This window comes from Zonotrichia leucophrys, chromosome 4A (genome assembly GCF_028769735.1).
Source record: "Zonotrichia leucophrys gambelii isolate GWCS_2022_RI chromosome 4A, RI_Zleu_2.0, whole genome shotgun sequence".
Lineage (NCBI taxonomy): Eukaryota > Metazoa > Chordata > Aves > Passeriformes > Passerellidae > Zonotrichia > Zonotrichia leucophrys.
In genome coordinates, this window is record NC_088174.1 from 12,266,230 (window position 1) to 12,279,449 (window position 13,220).

General features: G+C 46.1%; 1 protein-coding gene across 18 annotated transcripts in view; it reads right to left on the bottom strand.

The window, feature by feature from the left end:
- The window catches only part of MBNL3 (muscleblind like splicing regulator 3), a 92,357-nt gene that overhangs the window by 9,554 nt on the left and 69,583 nt on the right, over positions 1 to 13,220 (bottom strand). For 10 of the 18 annotated variants that reach the window (XM_064712567.1, XM_064712569.1, XM_064712563.1 and 7 more), the window contains 4 exons: positions 12,982 to 13,218; positions 5,396 to 5,546; positions 3,118 to 3,153; positions 947 to 1,041 (listed from right to left, as the gene is read on the bottom strand). In XM_064712567.1, the coding sequence (XP_064568637.1) occupies positions 947 to 1,041; positions 3,118 to 3,153; positions 5,396 to 5,546; positions 12,982 to 13,218 (519 nt within the window). The remainder of the gene's footprint in view (positions 1 to 946; positions 1,042 to 3,117; positions 3,154 to 5,395; positions 5,547 to 12,981; positions 13,219 to 13,220) is intronic. The other 8 variants (XM_064712570.1, XM_064712571.1, XM_064712579.1 and 5 more) reach the window with 5 other exon arrangements.

Below are 13,220 nucleotides of genomic sequence, written 5' to 3' on the forward strand. Positions count from 1 at the left end.
GGACTTATGCAGGCAAAACTCCTACTGAAATCCTCATGACCTCACACCAGCAAAAGCCTAGAGGATGCCCCCAGAGATATTACTGGTATTCAGCATGGATAACAGCCTCCTACAGAGCAAAGTGACACCCCGATTCCTTTGCAATAGCTCTAAACCTGAGAGCATGACAAATAAAAATGCTAAAATTAGTCCTGGGGGAAAAATTTTTTGAAAAGTGTTTGAAATGTCTCTGGTCTAACTGGGAGAAGCTGTGTCACACCAAATTATCAGGACGCATCACTAGGACAGGTTGTGCATATACAGTTCAGGACTGGTGCAGAAGCAGCCATCACACTCAGTATCTTCAGAGGAAAGTTTTGGAGAGAATTATGGCTTGGCACACATGCATGGAATCCTGTACACTTATGGCAGTGCTACAATGGCACGTACTGCACATCCAGAGTCCTCTCTGTAGGGATGGGTGACATGCTGTTGGCATAAAAAAAACTTTTCACAGTCTCACTCCCGATTTTTGGTTGTTTGGGGATTTTTTGGTATTTTTTGGAGTCCAATTTTGTGGTGGTGGGGGAAGCCACTTTATATTTCCACTTCCACTTTCCAGTCCAGAGAGAACAAGCCAAAATACCACAGGGAAGGATGCTCGGGGTGGTATTTCTGCTTGAGACTGAAAGCAGAAGCGCTGCAGGTCTTGCGTGACCCCACACTCGGCAGGTTGTGTTTGGAGGAGCCGGGGGGAGGTGTGGTTTTGGAGGAGAGCCCTCGGCCCTGCCAATCGCCCATCCCTACGCCCCGGCCGGGCAGGCGGGAGCGGCCCCTCTCCATCCCCGGCCTCACGCTCGCACACACGCACACGCTGCCTCTGCGGGACGGACCCCGCACGGGATCCAGCCCTCGCCCGGTCCTCAAGATCTGAACACGTGAAAGAAAGCCATTGAAAGGGCCAAACCTGATTGGCGGTAGCTGTTGCAGCGAAGGGGACGCTGGTGGCAGGAGTTGTTGCTGCAGACACAGTGGTGGGCGTAGCACCGTGCATCATGGGCACTTTCGGAAGGGAACCATGGAAGCGACATACAGGAGGGTGGAGCGTATATATATTTTGTTTGTTTGGTTGGTTTTATGTAACCATGGCAACATGTGGTGGATTTGGGGGCGTGGCAGGAATCACAGCAACAAGCCATGTGACATCGTCATGAAGGACACATCGGGGCGCAGCATGCAATCACAGTGCAAAGCAAGACAGCGTTGGGAAAAAAAATAAACAAGAGAGAAGGGGAAAAGCCAATTACAATTATAATTAAGGAAAAAACCAAAACATTCTCAACACTTAGTACATTTATAAGCAGAACAATGATGTATTAGACTCCGAGGGCCAAATTTCCAAAGGGGGGAGAGGATGGGTGTGCTAGCAAAAGCCCACGTCAGCTCGCACCCGTGGGGAGTTAGACACAGCCAGTGCACGTTCCTTTGGGTGGGGACATTTTGGCAAGCGCACCCTCCCGCCCACCTGGGAAAGCTTGTCCCCTTCCCTCCCCACCCCGTCCCCGCCAGCAACCAGAGGTACATGATGCACTTTGCAGCGGCTGCCGCAGCCCTTTCACCAGGTTTTCTCGCCTCTCTCTAGCAGGGACAATGTTTTGGCACGGGACAGAGCTGGAGGCACGGCAAACGAGCGGCTGGCAGACTGAGCTCTCTCCGTACAAATTCAGCATGCTCCCTTTCCACCCTAATTCTATAGGATTTGGCAAAACTCCCCTCTTGCAGGGTGGGAGGATGGAGAGGGGAAGGGACAGAGAGGGGGAAAATACACAAATGCATCTGAACAGCTACAATTCGCAGGAAGAGCATCCGAAAGGACAACACGGCAGCAGGGAGCTTGGCAGCCTCCTGAAGCTGCACGTCCTGCAGAGCACAGTGCTGGAAGGGATGCTCTGGTGCACACACGGGCATCCCACACACCCAAGGGGGATTTGTGGGGTCGAGGAGCCCAGAGGAAGGCCCAGCCATCCCCACAAACATGCGGTGGGGAAGCAGACTTGCCTTCCCCTCCACCCCAGCAGCACGGCCAGCCCCAGCAGGGAAGGAGTGTGTGCCTGTGGCTGGGAACGCTCCAGCCACGAGATGTTGGAACGTGTGGGTTGGGGTTTCCTACAGGCAGAGGTGCATTTGAGGGACTCCGCTCCCCATCATGCAAGCAATGTGTCCTCCCTGTACTACAGGGATAGGCAAGTTCAAGAGCAGAGTGTTTAGCCATTCATGCCAGAGCTTCCAGACCTGCTCTCGGAAAGCCTTGCACCCCCCAGGGCTCCTGCCTCTCTCCCTCTGGCTAAAGCAGGCACACACCTGGATGCTGGTAGTCTTGCATAACCTTGGCTAGAGGATGAAAGCTCAGCTTTCACCCGCCCTCCTGCGCCCAGCAGCTGTAGACAAGAGGGGAAGGTCCTCAAAGGCCTGCAGAGGTTTCATCAAGACCCAGATGCTGAGCCTGAACAGAGTGGATCCCTGATGAGCACAAACTGCCTCCTTTTATCCCACGTGCACCTGCAGTGGTACCTCCCTATGCTCTCCTGTACCTGCACACCTAACACTGTCCTACAGAGATGACTCTCCAGCCAGTCCATGGTCCAAACCCTGCTTTTCTCTTGCTGTACAAGCAGCACCCTGCTCTGGCAGAGGGGCTGACCCCAGATGTGCTCCTCCTTAGCACCTTGTTAAACCAGTCTCCTAAAATATCCTCAGAAGGACAACTAAAAATCCAAACTTAAGGCCGCCTGTTGCTTGATACAAAATAAAACAAAAATAAGCCAACAGGATCCTCCCACTTCTATTTCCTTGTGTCAGATGACTTAAATGGGTTGTAAAGACATCTAAGTGACAGATTCTTGTCTCTGAAGCGGAACTAAATAGGGGTGGGAACACATCACCTTGGATTCTCTTATTGTAAGTCACATGAAACACTGCACTGCACAGAAATTAAAAGGGATACAACCATTTAAGCCTCAAAGAAGACAGCGGACAGACAGCCACACCATTCAGCCACCCAGGTTCTCACTGATGCATACTAACTTGCAGTCTCTTTCAGATTAGGAAAAGTTGAGAAGTTTGTGTAGAAAAACCTACCAACGCTTGCAGTGGGTGTCATGCACAGAACTGACCCTGCACACCATGCATTGAAGCGTGGAAAGATGAACAAAAGGGATATTTCATTAGTGAAGCTTCAGTGTTAGATATCACTTTAACTAAAAAGCAGGTATTCTCTTTGCAGCATTCAGTATTTAAGCACATGCAACCAGATTCTGCATATTGGTATATCAATAGTTTAAACTCAGTTTAAAGAGATCATAGCAAACCAAATTAATTCTTTAATTCTTGCGTAGTAGAGAAAAAACTCCTCCCACCTTGGTATTAAATGATATGATTGATCCCAGAAATCAGGGTTGTTTGGGATTTTTTGGGTTTTGGGTAAGATGACTTCTTTCTGATTGTGTCAACAGAAAACAAATTGCCCTTAGAAGAATGTCACACTCATGTTAAAATTGACTTTCCAAAAGCAATTTACTCCCGCAACCAGGGATCGTGATTCAAAGTCTCTAGTTTAAGCTGAAAGAAGCATTTATTTTTCTGGACTCGAAAAAATTGCAGCGGTGATGCAATTTTCAAGAGACAGCCTGACTCCCCCCTGCCATGGCAACCCATGATGCTGATCTCTCAACAACTGAACAGGAGATACTAAGAAAAGCAACAGCTCCCCTCCCCTCCCCACAGCGAGAGCTGCGACGTGCCACCTCTCTGCTTTGCTCCCTGAGCACTGCCAAGGCTGAGCCCAGAGCTGGAGCCTGATGTGCAACATAAATTCATCACAGACCCGTTCTCTGACTGGAAATTTGCTGCTCTGCCCAGCATTAATGTCTTCAGACAGAGCAGGTGCCAGTAAGCAGCCCTGTTATGCATCAGCCCTGTGTGTAATTTCATTGCCATGATCTCAGTACCAGCGCAGCGAGGACTGGGCACAGCTGATTTATGGTGCTCCATCAGAAATTCCTGTCCTAATGTCAACTTTGGCAACTGTGACCTTGAGGAGGAGCAGTGTGTAGCCAGCTGGGGACTTGGCATTCCCCAAGGTGTCCATGTTTCCTGAAGAAGTATTTCACTTGGCACCTGTCAGAGCTGTGCTAAGGTCAGCTGAGCCCAGCCTTTCCAAGGTTTTGCAGAGCACAAGGTAAAAGGCCACTACTCCATCTCTCTGCATGAGATTCTGCTTCCCTGGAAGAACATCTTGGTAGCTGCTGAGTTCTGAGTGTTTCCAAGGGCTCTCATAACAGAAAGGCCACATGAGCACAGGGTTTAGGTCCCTGCCCCCTGGACCCACACCCCACCTTGCTCTCAGGACCAGATTGTCTCAAAAGTTTTTCCCCTGACCCCAAAGAACAACAGTGCCAAGGTGCAAGTCCACTGTGTGTTCACCTCCAGGGGTCAGCCCAGAGAAACACTCTGTGTATTTTTGTAAGCATCATCTGATAAGTAAATACAGCATTAAACATTAAAAACACAGGGCATTAATTTTCCTATGGTACTCTGAACGATAATAATGATACTAAAATATGAGCTATCTGAAATATTCCTAATTCAGCCACTTATAATACTTTCCACTCCAAGCAGGTTTTGTTTTCCATTTGGCTGCAGTTAATTGGCCAGTCAGAAGACAGTCACATCTGCCACATTAATATTTCCAGTTCTATAAGAATTACTGAACTGCATCTTTCAATTTAACTCTGAGACCTTAAAGGTACAATAAAAGCTGGGAGTTAAATTGCTTTTAAAAAGCTTAGGGTATTGTACTAGTCAAAAGACAAGGAAGAGGGAAATATATGCCTTTAAAGAGGATTATATAATTTGTATTTACTAAAGACTAACCATTCCCTCTATAAACATCACAGCTGCTGCAATATGTAGGTCAGTGAGATACAAGCTCAGGGAGGTGCCTACAGCCTCAAAAGAGCAGCCATAGAGGTCTATAGACATTTTAACATGAGTCCAAAAGAGCACTACACAAGAGTCAAAGAATTAATTTGGGATTAACCAGTTGAACCATAAGGAGGAAAAACAGAAAGTATGAATTCAAGAAACATGCAGACATTTTTCTTAGTTTGACTGCTTAAAAAAAAACCCCAAACCACACAAAAAGGGCTAAGAAGGATCTTTACATGTGAAAAGCTCTAAATTGTAGTAGGTGAAGGGAAAAAAGTCAAACAACAGATGTTAATTTTTCATCCATTTTTAACATGAAACTACACACCAATATTCTTTTGCTAAAGACTCTTACAAAACTGCTCATTAGCTGAACACCAAGGTCATAAAATAAACAACCATGATGATGGGAAAGCAAGGACACACTTACCTGTAGGGATGAATGTAGGCTGTTGCAACTGCATGTTGGCTAGAGCCTGTTGGTAGTGGAAAACGCTTGGGTTAAAGACTGTGGTGGCACCATTGTTTTTTTCAAGTGCTGGCCTCTTTGGTAAAGGTTGAAGTGCACCAGGCGGCAGGGCCTGTGGATAAGGGAGTCATTAAAGACAAGTGGAGTAAATAAAGGGGCCCAGATGTAGGTCAAGCATGCAATAAATAACAGGGGGTCTTGGCTGCAAATCACCTGCAACTCTATCAACTTAGCGAGACAGGAGAGAGAAGAGCAGCTAAGTCACAGTAGGAGCAGGAGGTGAAACAACAGCTTCACTAGGTAAGCAGTTAGTGAAGGCACCAGGAGGAGGGGCAGAGTCCAGAAAGAGGAGGGATGCTAAGGAGCTTTTCAGCAGGACTGACTTGGGTACAGAGGGAGAAAAAAGCACCGGGAAAAGGAAGGGGAGAGGTGGTCACCTGGACAGGATGCTACAAAGAGCAGTTGCAGGCAACAAGCATTAAAAACCCCAAAAGAAACAGAAAAATATAGTAGATGACTATTGAAAACCCAAGAAGATTAGCATAAGCAACAAATACCATGGAAAAAAAAATGGATGCTTGCCTCTGGTTCAACACCTGCCTACATGTATGTGTGCATGTGTGGAAGCGTGCACACTGTGCAGCCAACCCATGTGTCCAGATGGTAAAGCTGTAGCTGTTGCCAATTACACACATAACTTTACATTCACAATAAAATGCATTTCCACTTGTTAGTAGAGAGGCTGAGCAACATGGTCAAGACCAGGCCTGATTCTCCACTGCTCACACCAGAGGCACGGCCCACCACCAGCAGATTTGGACCAGATCCCACTTTATAGAAGGTGGCCTCCATCAGTCAAATACTGCTCACTCATTATTAACAGTGGAAAAAGCCATTGACAAATCCCTTCTTTTCATTCTATCACACCACCGGGCTTCTTCCAGCCCGTCAAACCTGTTTCATGATCAGACTTGGTAAAAAGCATTAACCCAACTCAGGAACTTTTCTCAGTGAGTTACTCATCATTCATCCAAGCATGTCTCAACAGCAAAGTAGTATGTCAGGTTCTTAAGAGACAGGAATGTTTCTAATGATTTACAGCTTTTCATTGTACCCAAGTAAGAAACCACACTTTTTTCTCCACATTGTGATAGAAAAGGGTCCTTTTTAATTATGCCCCGCAGTCCTTTTGCACGTAACACTCCCATTGACGTCAATGAGATTTACGCACGTGGAAGTCATGCAGAATCAGGTCATTTCTGACTAGTTGTTAGTCTGTATCATGTAGCAAAGCAATGGCTGAAAAACAGGGTTATCACTCCTACTTTTATTTTAATAGGTCACAAATGAATAGTAGGCAATGGACAAGGTTTGGCTAATGAAGGGTTAAAGCTACAAACACACAATACTCGGAAGGAAAGACACAAGTAAAGAGATTTTAAAGCATTATGAAGTTCAACACACAACAGAATGTAAGTGAAAGCTTGCAACAGTTTGTCGCCATCTAGAAACAGGTTTCACTTTAATTTGCTATAGGAGACTGCTCATCTGAGAAATGTTAAGCAACATACTTCCAGGCAAAACATTACTCCATCCTATCTCTACTCACATGGTTGCTTTTGGGTGGTTTTAATATTAAAAAAGAAAATGAGAAGAAATTGCATTTGCAAAACTGCCCTCAGACATGCACACATCCTTTGCCTATGCTGGTGGGCATCCACTCAGCACCAGGATTTAATTTTCCCAGATTTCTTCTGGCTGCTACCAAAAGACAGAAGTCAAAGATGGGACAATATTCTCAGACACAGACACCAAAATCTTTTACTTAAGATCCATATTTTAGGATGATGTACGAGTTTTCATTTCTAGGTAAGCTTTCATTGGTATCTGTGTTAAATCTGCCTGTTATCTACCACTTGTCTATTTAATGATGGCTACGTGAACGTTCCTCCAGGCACAGGATAGAGCTGCAGCTTACACAGTCTGGAGTAGTTTCATGTACATCACAGAGGTTTTACAGCTTTAGAACAACTCAAGAACTTGCTACTTGAATTCATGCTCCTTATGGTTTCCAATTGCTAAATAACCCTTTTCAGACACTTCCAAAATCTGCCTCAGAAGAAGAATGTACTAATTATAGCAAAGCAACTGCACCAGGCACATAATGGACTTTTGACTCCCTGCTTCTTGGCCAAAGGCTGTCACCAGCCCAAACCCCACAATGGCAGTGCCAAGAGCAGAACAGCTGAAGGCTTTGAGACCTTGCTGTCTTGTCCTGGCACATCACAGGACAATTCCAAAGCACAGCACTGCAGTCAGAGGAGATAACAGCAGGCCCCAGGGATGTCAAGACACATCAGACTATCCCATCACCTCTCCAGCATCACCCTTCCTCCTAACCAGCTACAGTCCCGTGGGAGCAAGGGAAAGAAAGGAACAATGGCAACCTCACTGTTGCTCCCTCAACAGCAGCCAGGTGGAGAAACACAAATAAATGCAATATTTCCAGAGTGTTCTAAAGAAACAAGCACTCTGCAGCAGCTCCTGTGCCATGGGATGTGCAGCTCTCATGTGGGCTCTGTGGGCAGGGGAGTGAGGAACCCATCCTGATCTGCTGCTGGTTTGAAGCAGATCCCCTCCAGCCCAGCAGCTGCAGGAGTGTTCCCACAGGATACAGGAAGATGTATGGGCTCCTCCTGTTGCCAACTGATCTTATTTTAGATACCAAGGTGTAGGAGGGCCCAAGGACACAGAACAATCTGGCTTCAGCCCTTTTCCAGCCTGTGTGCTGAGGTAAGAGCCTCAGGAATATGCTCACTGAAAGGTCCATCTATAATGCCTTGAAGAGGCATCTAAAACTGCACATGATGAAGCTGGGCCCATACAGCTGCTGCAGGGGAGGCTGGCAGGGACACAGCACAAAACAATGTCTCTCATTTGACACAGGCTACAATTTTTGTATCACCCAGGACCTGCAGGAATTGTAGCAGCTCCAGGGGATACAACATTTCTTTCTTGCACCACGTCCTAGTTCTGAAGGAATCCTACAAGCAGGATATACAAAAGGCAACAGACACTCCTCACCACCAAATTCTGTAGCCAGTGTCACACTCCTGCAGAGGAATTAGACTAAACCCTCCTAGCAAAGAACTTGATGAGTTTACCTCATCCAGCTGCTTGTGCTTTCCCTCTGGACAAGCTCTGACCACCATAACTACAGCAGCAGCTCCTGGACAGTAACTTTTCCTAACTTTATTTTTTCCCTGTGTATTTGCATACATGGGTACACAGCCTTTGCAGCAGGATCTGGCCATCTGCACCAGTGAAAGGGTTAATTCAGTCCAGAATCCATGTGATAGTCCTGCACCGATCCAAACTAACAATTTCCACTAATTAAATGCCAGGCAGCCTCCCATTTTTAGGCTGGGAAAGCCACATTCCTGCTCAAATGAGAATCTGAACAAAGAGGCTTGTGCCACTGCTCTGCATGGCATGGAAAGCAATTCTTCAGCAAGACTGACACATAAAAACACACTTCATGCTAAAGTCAGAATTTCCCACGTGCTGGTTTACAAACGTCTCGTTATTTTTTACAAGACAAGAACTGGATTAAATCTTTGCAACAAATAATTTAATTGTACCTCAAAGTTCCCCTCAGATCTCTATCTCCTGGGACTAGATCACACTTTCACCCTTCTGCACTCAGCAAGGAGGGGCTGGGTCTGCTGCCAGGCATGACAAACAGAATTATCTGAGAGAGGGCAGAGGTAGCACCCGTTCCCTGGCAAGCAGCAGAAGCCAAGTGAGCAGTTTCCTCTGAAGACCAAACATGCTCTTATCACCCATGAAGGGTTCAGAGGAGGTGACATATCCTAACAAGTGGCTGCCAACCTTTGATGGGTCAGAGCAGGAAGGCTCATACAAGCAGCTTCTCTCAGAGGGTTTGTTCAGTGGGGGAGCAGTTATGGGCTCTCCCCCTCTCTGCCAGACTGTGTCTCCTCAGAGTGGTGGCCCTTGGAGAGGGCAGCTGTGCAGGTCCTGTGTCAGCTGTGAGCAGAGTGAGTGAGAGGCTGTGGTGCCATTCACAGCATCATTCCACCACTGCTGCCAGAAGCTGGGCCCTAGCAGGGCTTCCTACTGCTGCTGCCTAAAACTCTGATAAGGAAGCCTCTTGACTACTTAAACCCAAAAATAAGTCTTTGGAGAGGAAGGGGAGAAGATCAGCTTCTCCTCCCTAGCTCTGGGAACGAGAATCAATCAGCTTGATGGTTTCACAGCTCCCATGTGTCCACTCTTCCCTCTCCCTGCTATAGCTGGGCAACAGGAGCTCTTTCTTTTAAAATGTATTGTGTCCCTTATTCTTTGGGAAAACAGGAAGGCATTGTCTTCTATGGAGCCAGGACTGACAGCACTGTGAGGGGGATAGCTTTTGCCTCACTATGAGCATCATAAAGGCAAGTAAAACATATTATTTGAATCATAAAACAACCAAGGCCAGGATATATGAGGACAGCTTGCAGGCAGAAGCTCAGGGAGCAGATTCCATGCTTGAGACTGAAGCAAAAGGTACCCAGAGTAAGGTGCCTTTGGTGACACTATCCCAGTGGGGAATGGGGGATGAACTACAGACAGAGCCAGCTGAAGGGACAGCTAAGTCCCACACTGCACCTGCTTCAGTTCCCAGCACAGATCCCCAAGGATGCTGTTTAGCCCTCTTCCCCCTAAATCTCAGTAGTGTCCACTACACAGAATGCTCTTGTGCAGGGCAGTAACCAGCATGGCACTGCCAGGCAAGGCTGTGATGTTGGGAATACAAAGAAAAGTTACTGGATCTGTCCTGTAACCACCCAGTCCTCTGGCATTTAGAGCACATTGCAGACCTTATGAGCTAAATGCTTAAATTCTCCCTCAAACATTGCATCTTGTGACTTCCAAAGCTGCCAGCGTTCGGAAAAACACTTCAAAAGCCAGAGCTGCCTCCCCACGAGATTATTCACTGTCTCCAAAACACATCCAGGCTTCGGGAGGCAAAGCTCAGACGTTAATGGATGGTATGTGGGGCACAGGATTGGCATGTCTGAACGCACACTGAACATTTCTGGCTGGGATGGGCAGTCTCCCCAGGCACTAACACCACAGAGAAGAGCAGAAGGCTTTCATGCAGATTAAGATGGTTACGTGCAAAGCCAGAAGGTGAAAGGTCCAAGTACCAGGTCAAAGGTTGCCTCGAGCGGTCGCTTCAGTGATCTGACAGCTGGCTGAGTCTTAATTAGCAGGCAGCGAGCACATGATGGACATGGGCCGGGGAGGGGGATCAAGCACAGTAACAAAAACAGCAAGCAGAGGTGTGTCAAGAGAGAGCAACAATTTGGGAAGGCGAAGAGAAAAAAAAATTAAAAAGTGAATGCGTTATACAATCTATTAAAAAGACGAGGCATGCACAACATGGGGTGGCTGGGTAATTACCTGGCCTAGTGGCAAGTCAGTTATTTTGCCTCGGTAAGGTTTAAAAGTAAAGAAATGTCATCACAGGACACGTGCTTTGGAGCTTTGTCACATCAGCTGGCACGGCAGGGCAGGAGCACTCAGGGATCAGCACCTGCACAGGGACTGGGCTCCAGCCCTCATGCTGCAGCCACACACCATGCAGAGGCCAGCAGAGCACTCGTGGAGGGGGAAGGACCACTGGAAAAGGAGGGAGCTTCAAGCACATGCTTTAGAGCTGCCCTGAACTGGGGACAGAGCCTTATCCAGTTCATCCAGTGCTGCACTGACTTCAGCCAAGCAGGAGTGAGAAAAGCTGCTACTTGTGCACATCAAGTAACTGCAGGATTGGGTCCCTCAGAAATGCTGAATTTAGATTTGAAGTCATTCTAAATCTGTTTTACAACACAGACCCATAGCCTAGCATCTGTTTTTCCCTCCAAGAAAATGGAGGGCCTTTCTTCCCTTTAATAAAGTCTTACACCTCAACAGGTACAGTAAATGCATCAAACCTTGAAAAGTCAATGAATAATGTAGGCTGTTTTGGTAGCAGGGGTGATGCAACAAGCCATCAATAAATATTTTAAAGGTTCTCGTTAACAGCATACAAATAGGGTTAATTACATTTTTAAGAGAAGCCAGCTGGATGAATAAAACATGCATTGGCTTTGGTTAAGTAGCAGTGTCCTAGATAATTAGTGAAAAAGTAAAGATTCAATTGTGAAGAACACAAGAGTTTCGTTTCAGAAGGTTATTTTTCAACAGAGCTGGACTCTTATTTCAACAATAATAAAAACAGTAAGGAAACTAATAAATAAACTCTGCAGGACAAATAAATACTGCAGTACAAATTAATTGCTCAAATTGCATTCCAGGTAATATTGGTGCTACAAGGAGGGCACTTGTTTAATTTCTAGAACTGCCTTGGCTCTGCATTAAATTTCATTATGAATTAAAAGCAACCTCCTCTACTACCTTAAAAAAATGAAAAGGTATTTAGAAACATTTTAGTGGCCTTAATTCTAAATCAAAGAGGAAGCAAGAGTCTTTTTAATATTAATTAGAAAAATTTTAAAAAATCATAGAAGAGATGGAAGGGACCTCTAGAGATCAGCTAGACCAACATTCTGCTCAAAGCAGGGTCAACAGCTTGCTTGTGACTCCATTCAGGTTCAGATACAGGTTCTCAGTATCTACTAGGACGGAGAATCCTTTTGTAGTGCTAGATCTTTCTTTGGTAAATAAGTTTTTCCTTATGTTTAAATGGAATGTCCAGAATTTCAATTTGTACCCATTGCTTCTTATCTTTTCATTGGGCACCACAGGGAAGAGCTTCCCTTCACCTTCTTTACCTCCCACATCAGGAATTTATGCATAAGGATAAGATCCCTTGGGCAGCTTATTCCCTCCCCAGCTCTCTTATCTCTGGAATTAACAGGTCCCATTAAACCCAACTCAACAGAGTGGCAAACATTTATATGAGCTAGGAGCCACCTGGTGAGACTTCCTTGACTCATGTTCAGAAATGTAGATATAAGTAGCCACAATTCAACTTAAAATGCAAGTGGGACCATCTCTCCAAAGTCCAAAGCATTAAACAGGTCAGGAAGTCACCCTTGTTTTGTGTCTTATAATTTTACTAAGTCTTGGCAAAAGTAGTGGCCAAGCTCAGACAACTGACACCATCTGCTTTTTGCAGAGAACAGGCCAGGTTCTCCCTGAAAAGGATATATTGTGTATTGAGGAAGCTGAACTGACCCCTATGACTCAGCCAGGGAAGGTGTTGGGTGCTGCTGCACTTGCATTCATGTCACATCACAATGTCATGTCAGCAAATCACAGGGCTGGGCACCACATCCCTACCTGGTGAGATGCACTGTGCCACTGAGGGCTTCATGCTGTGGTGAGCACAGAGACAGGATGAAGAGATGGAATGCATTTTGCACATGCTCTCAGCTCTCTAGTCAGCCATTTACAAAGCTCTCTGCTTTTCCACAAATGACACATATGACACGTGGAATCTCTTAGCAATGGAAATGCAGCTTGAGAGGAGCTCTACTTACCATTGCAGCTGCAGCTGTCTGGTTCACCTGGTGTTGAGCTGCCTTGATTTTGGCTTGCAGGTGTGCAGGAGGATGAAAGTACTTGCATTTCTCCCTAGAGCATCGACCTTTGATGTAATCCATGCAAACTGTAACAGTATTTTCATTTGTGTCTATCATTGCAATATCTATAGGGTGAGCATAGCGGCAATCATTCTCACCACGTGTGCAATTTCCACGCTGAAACTCTCGACAAACCT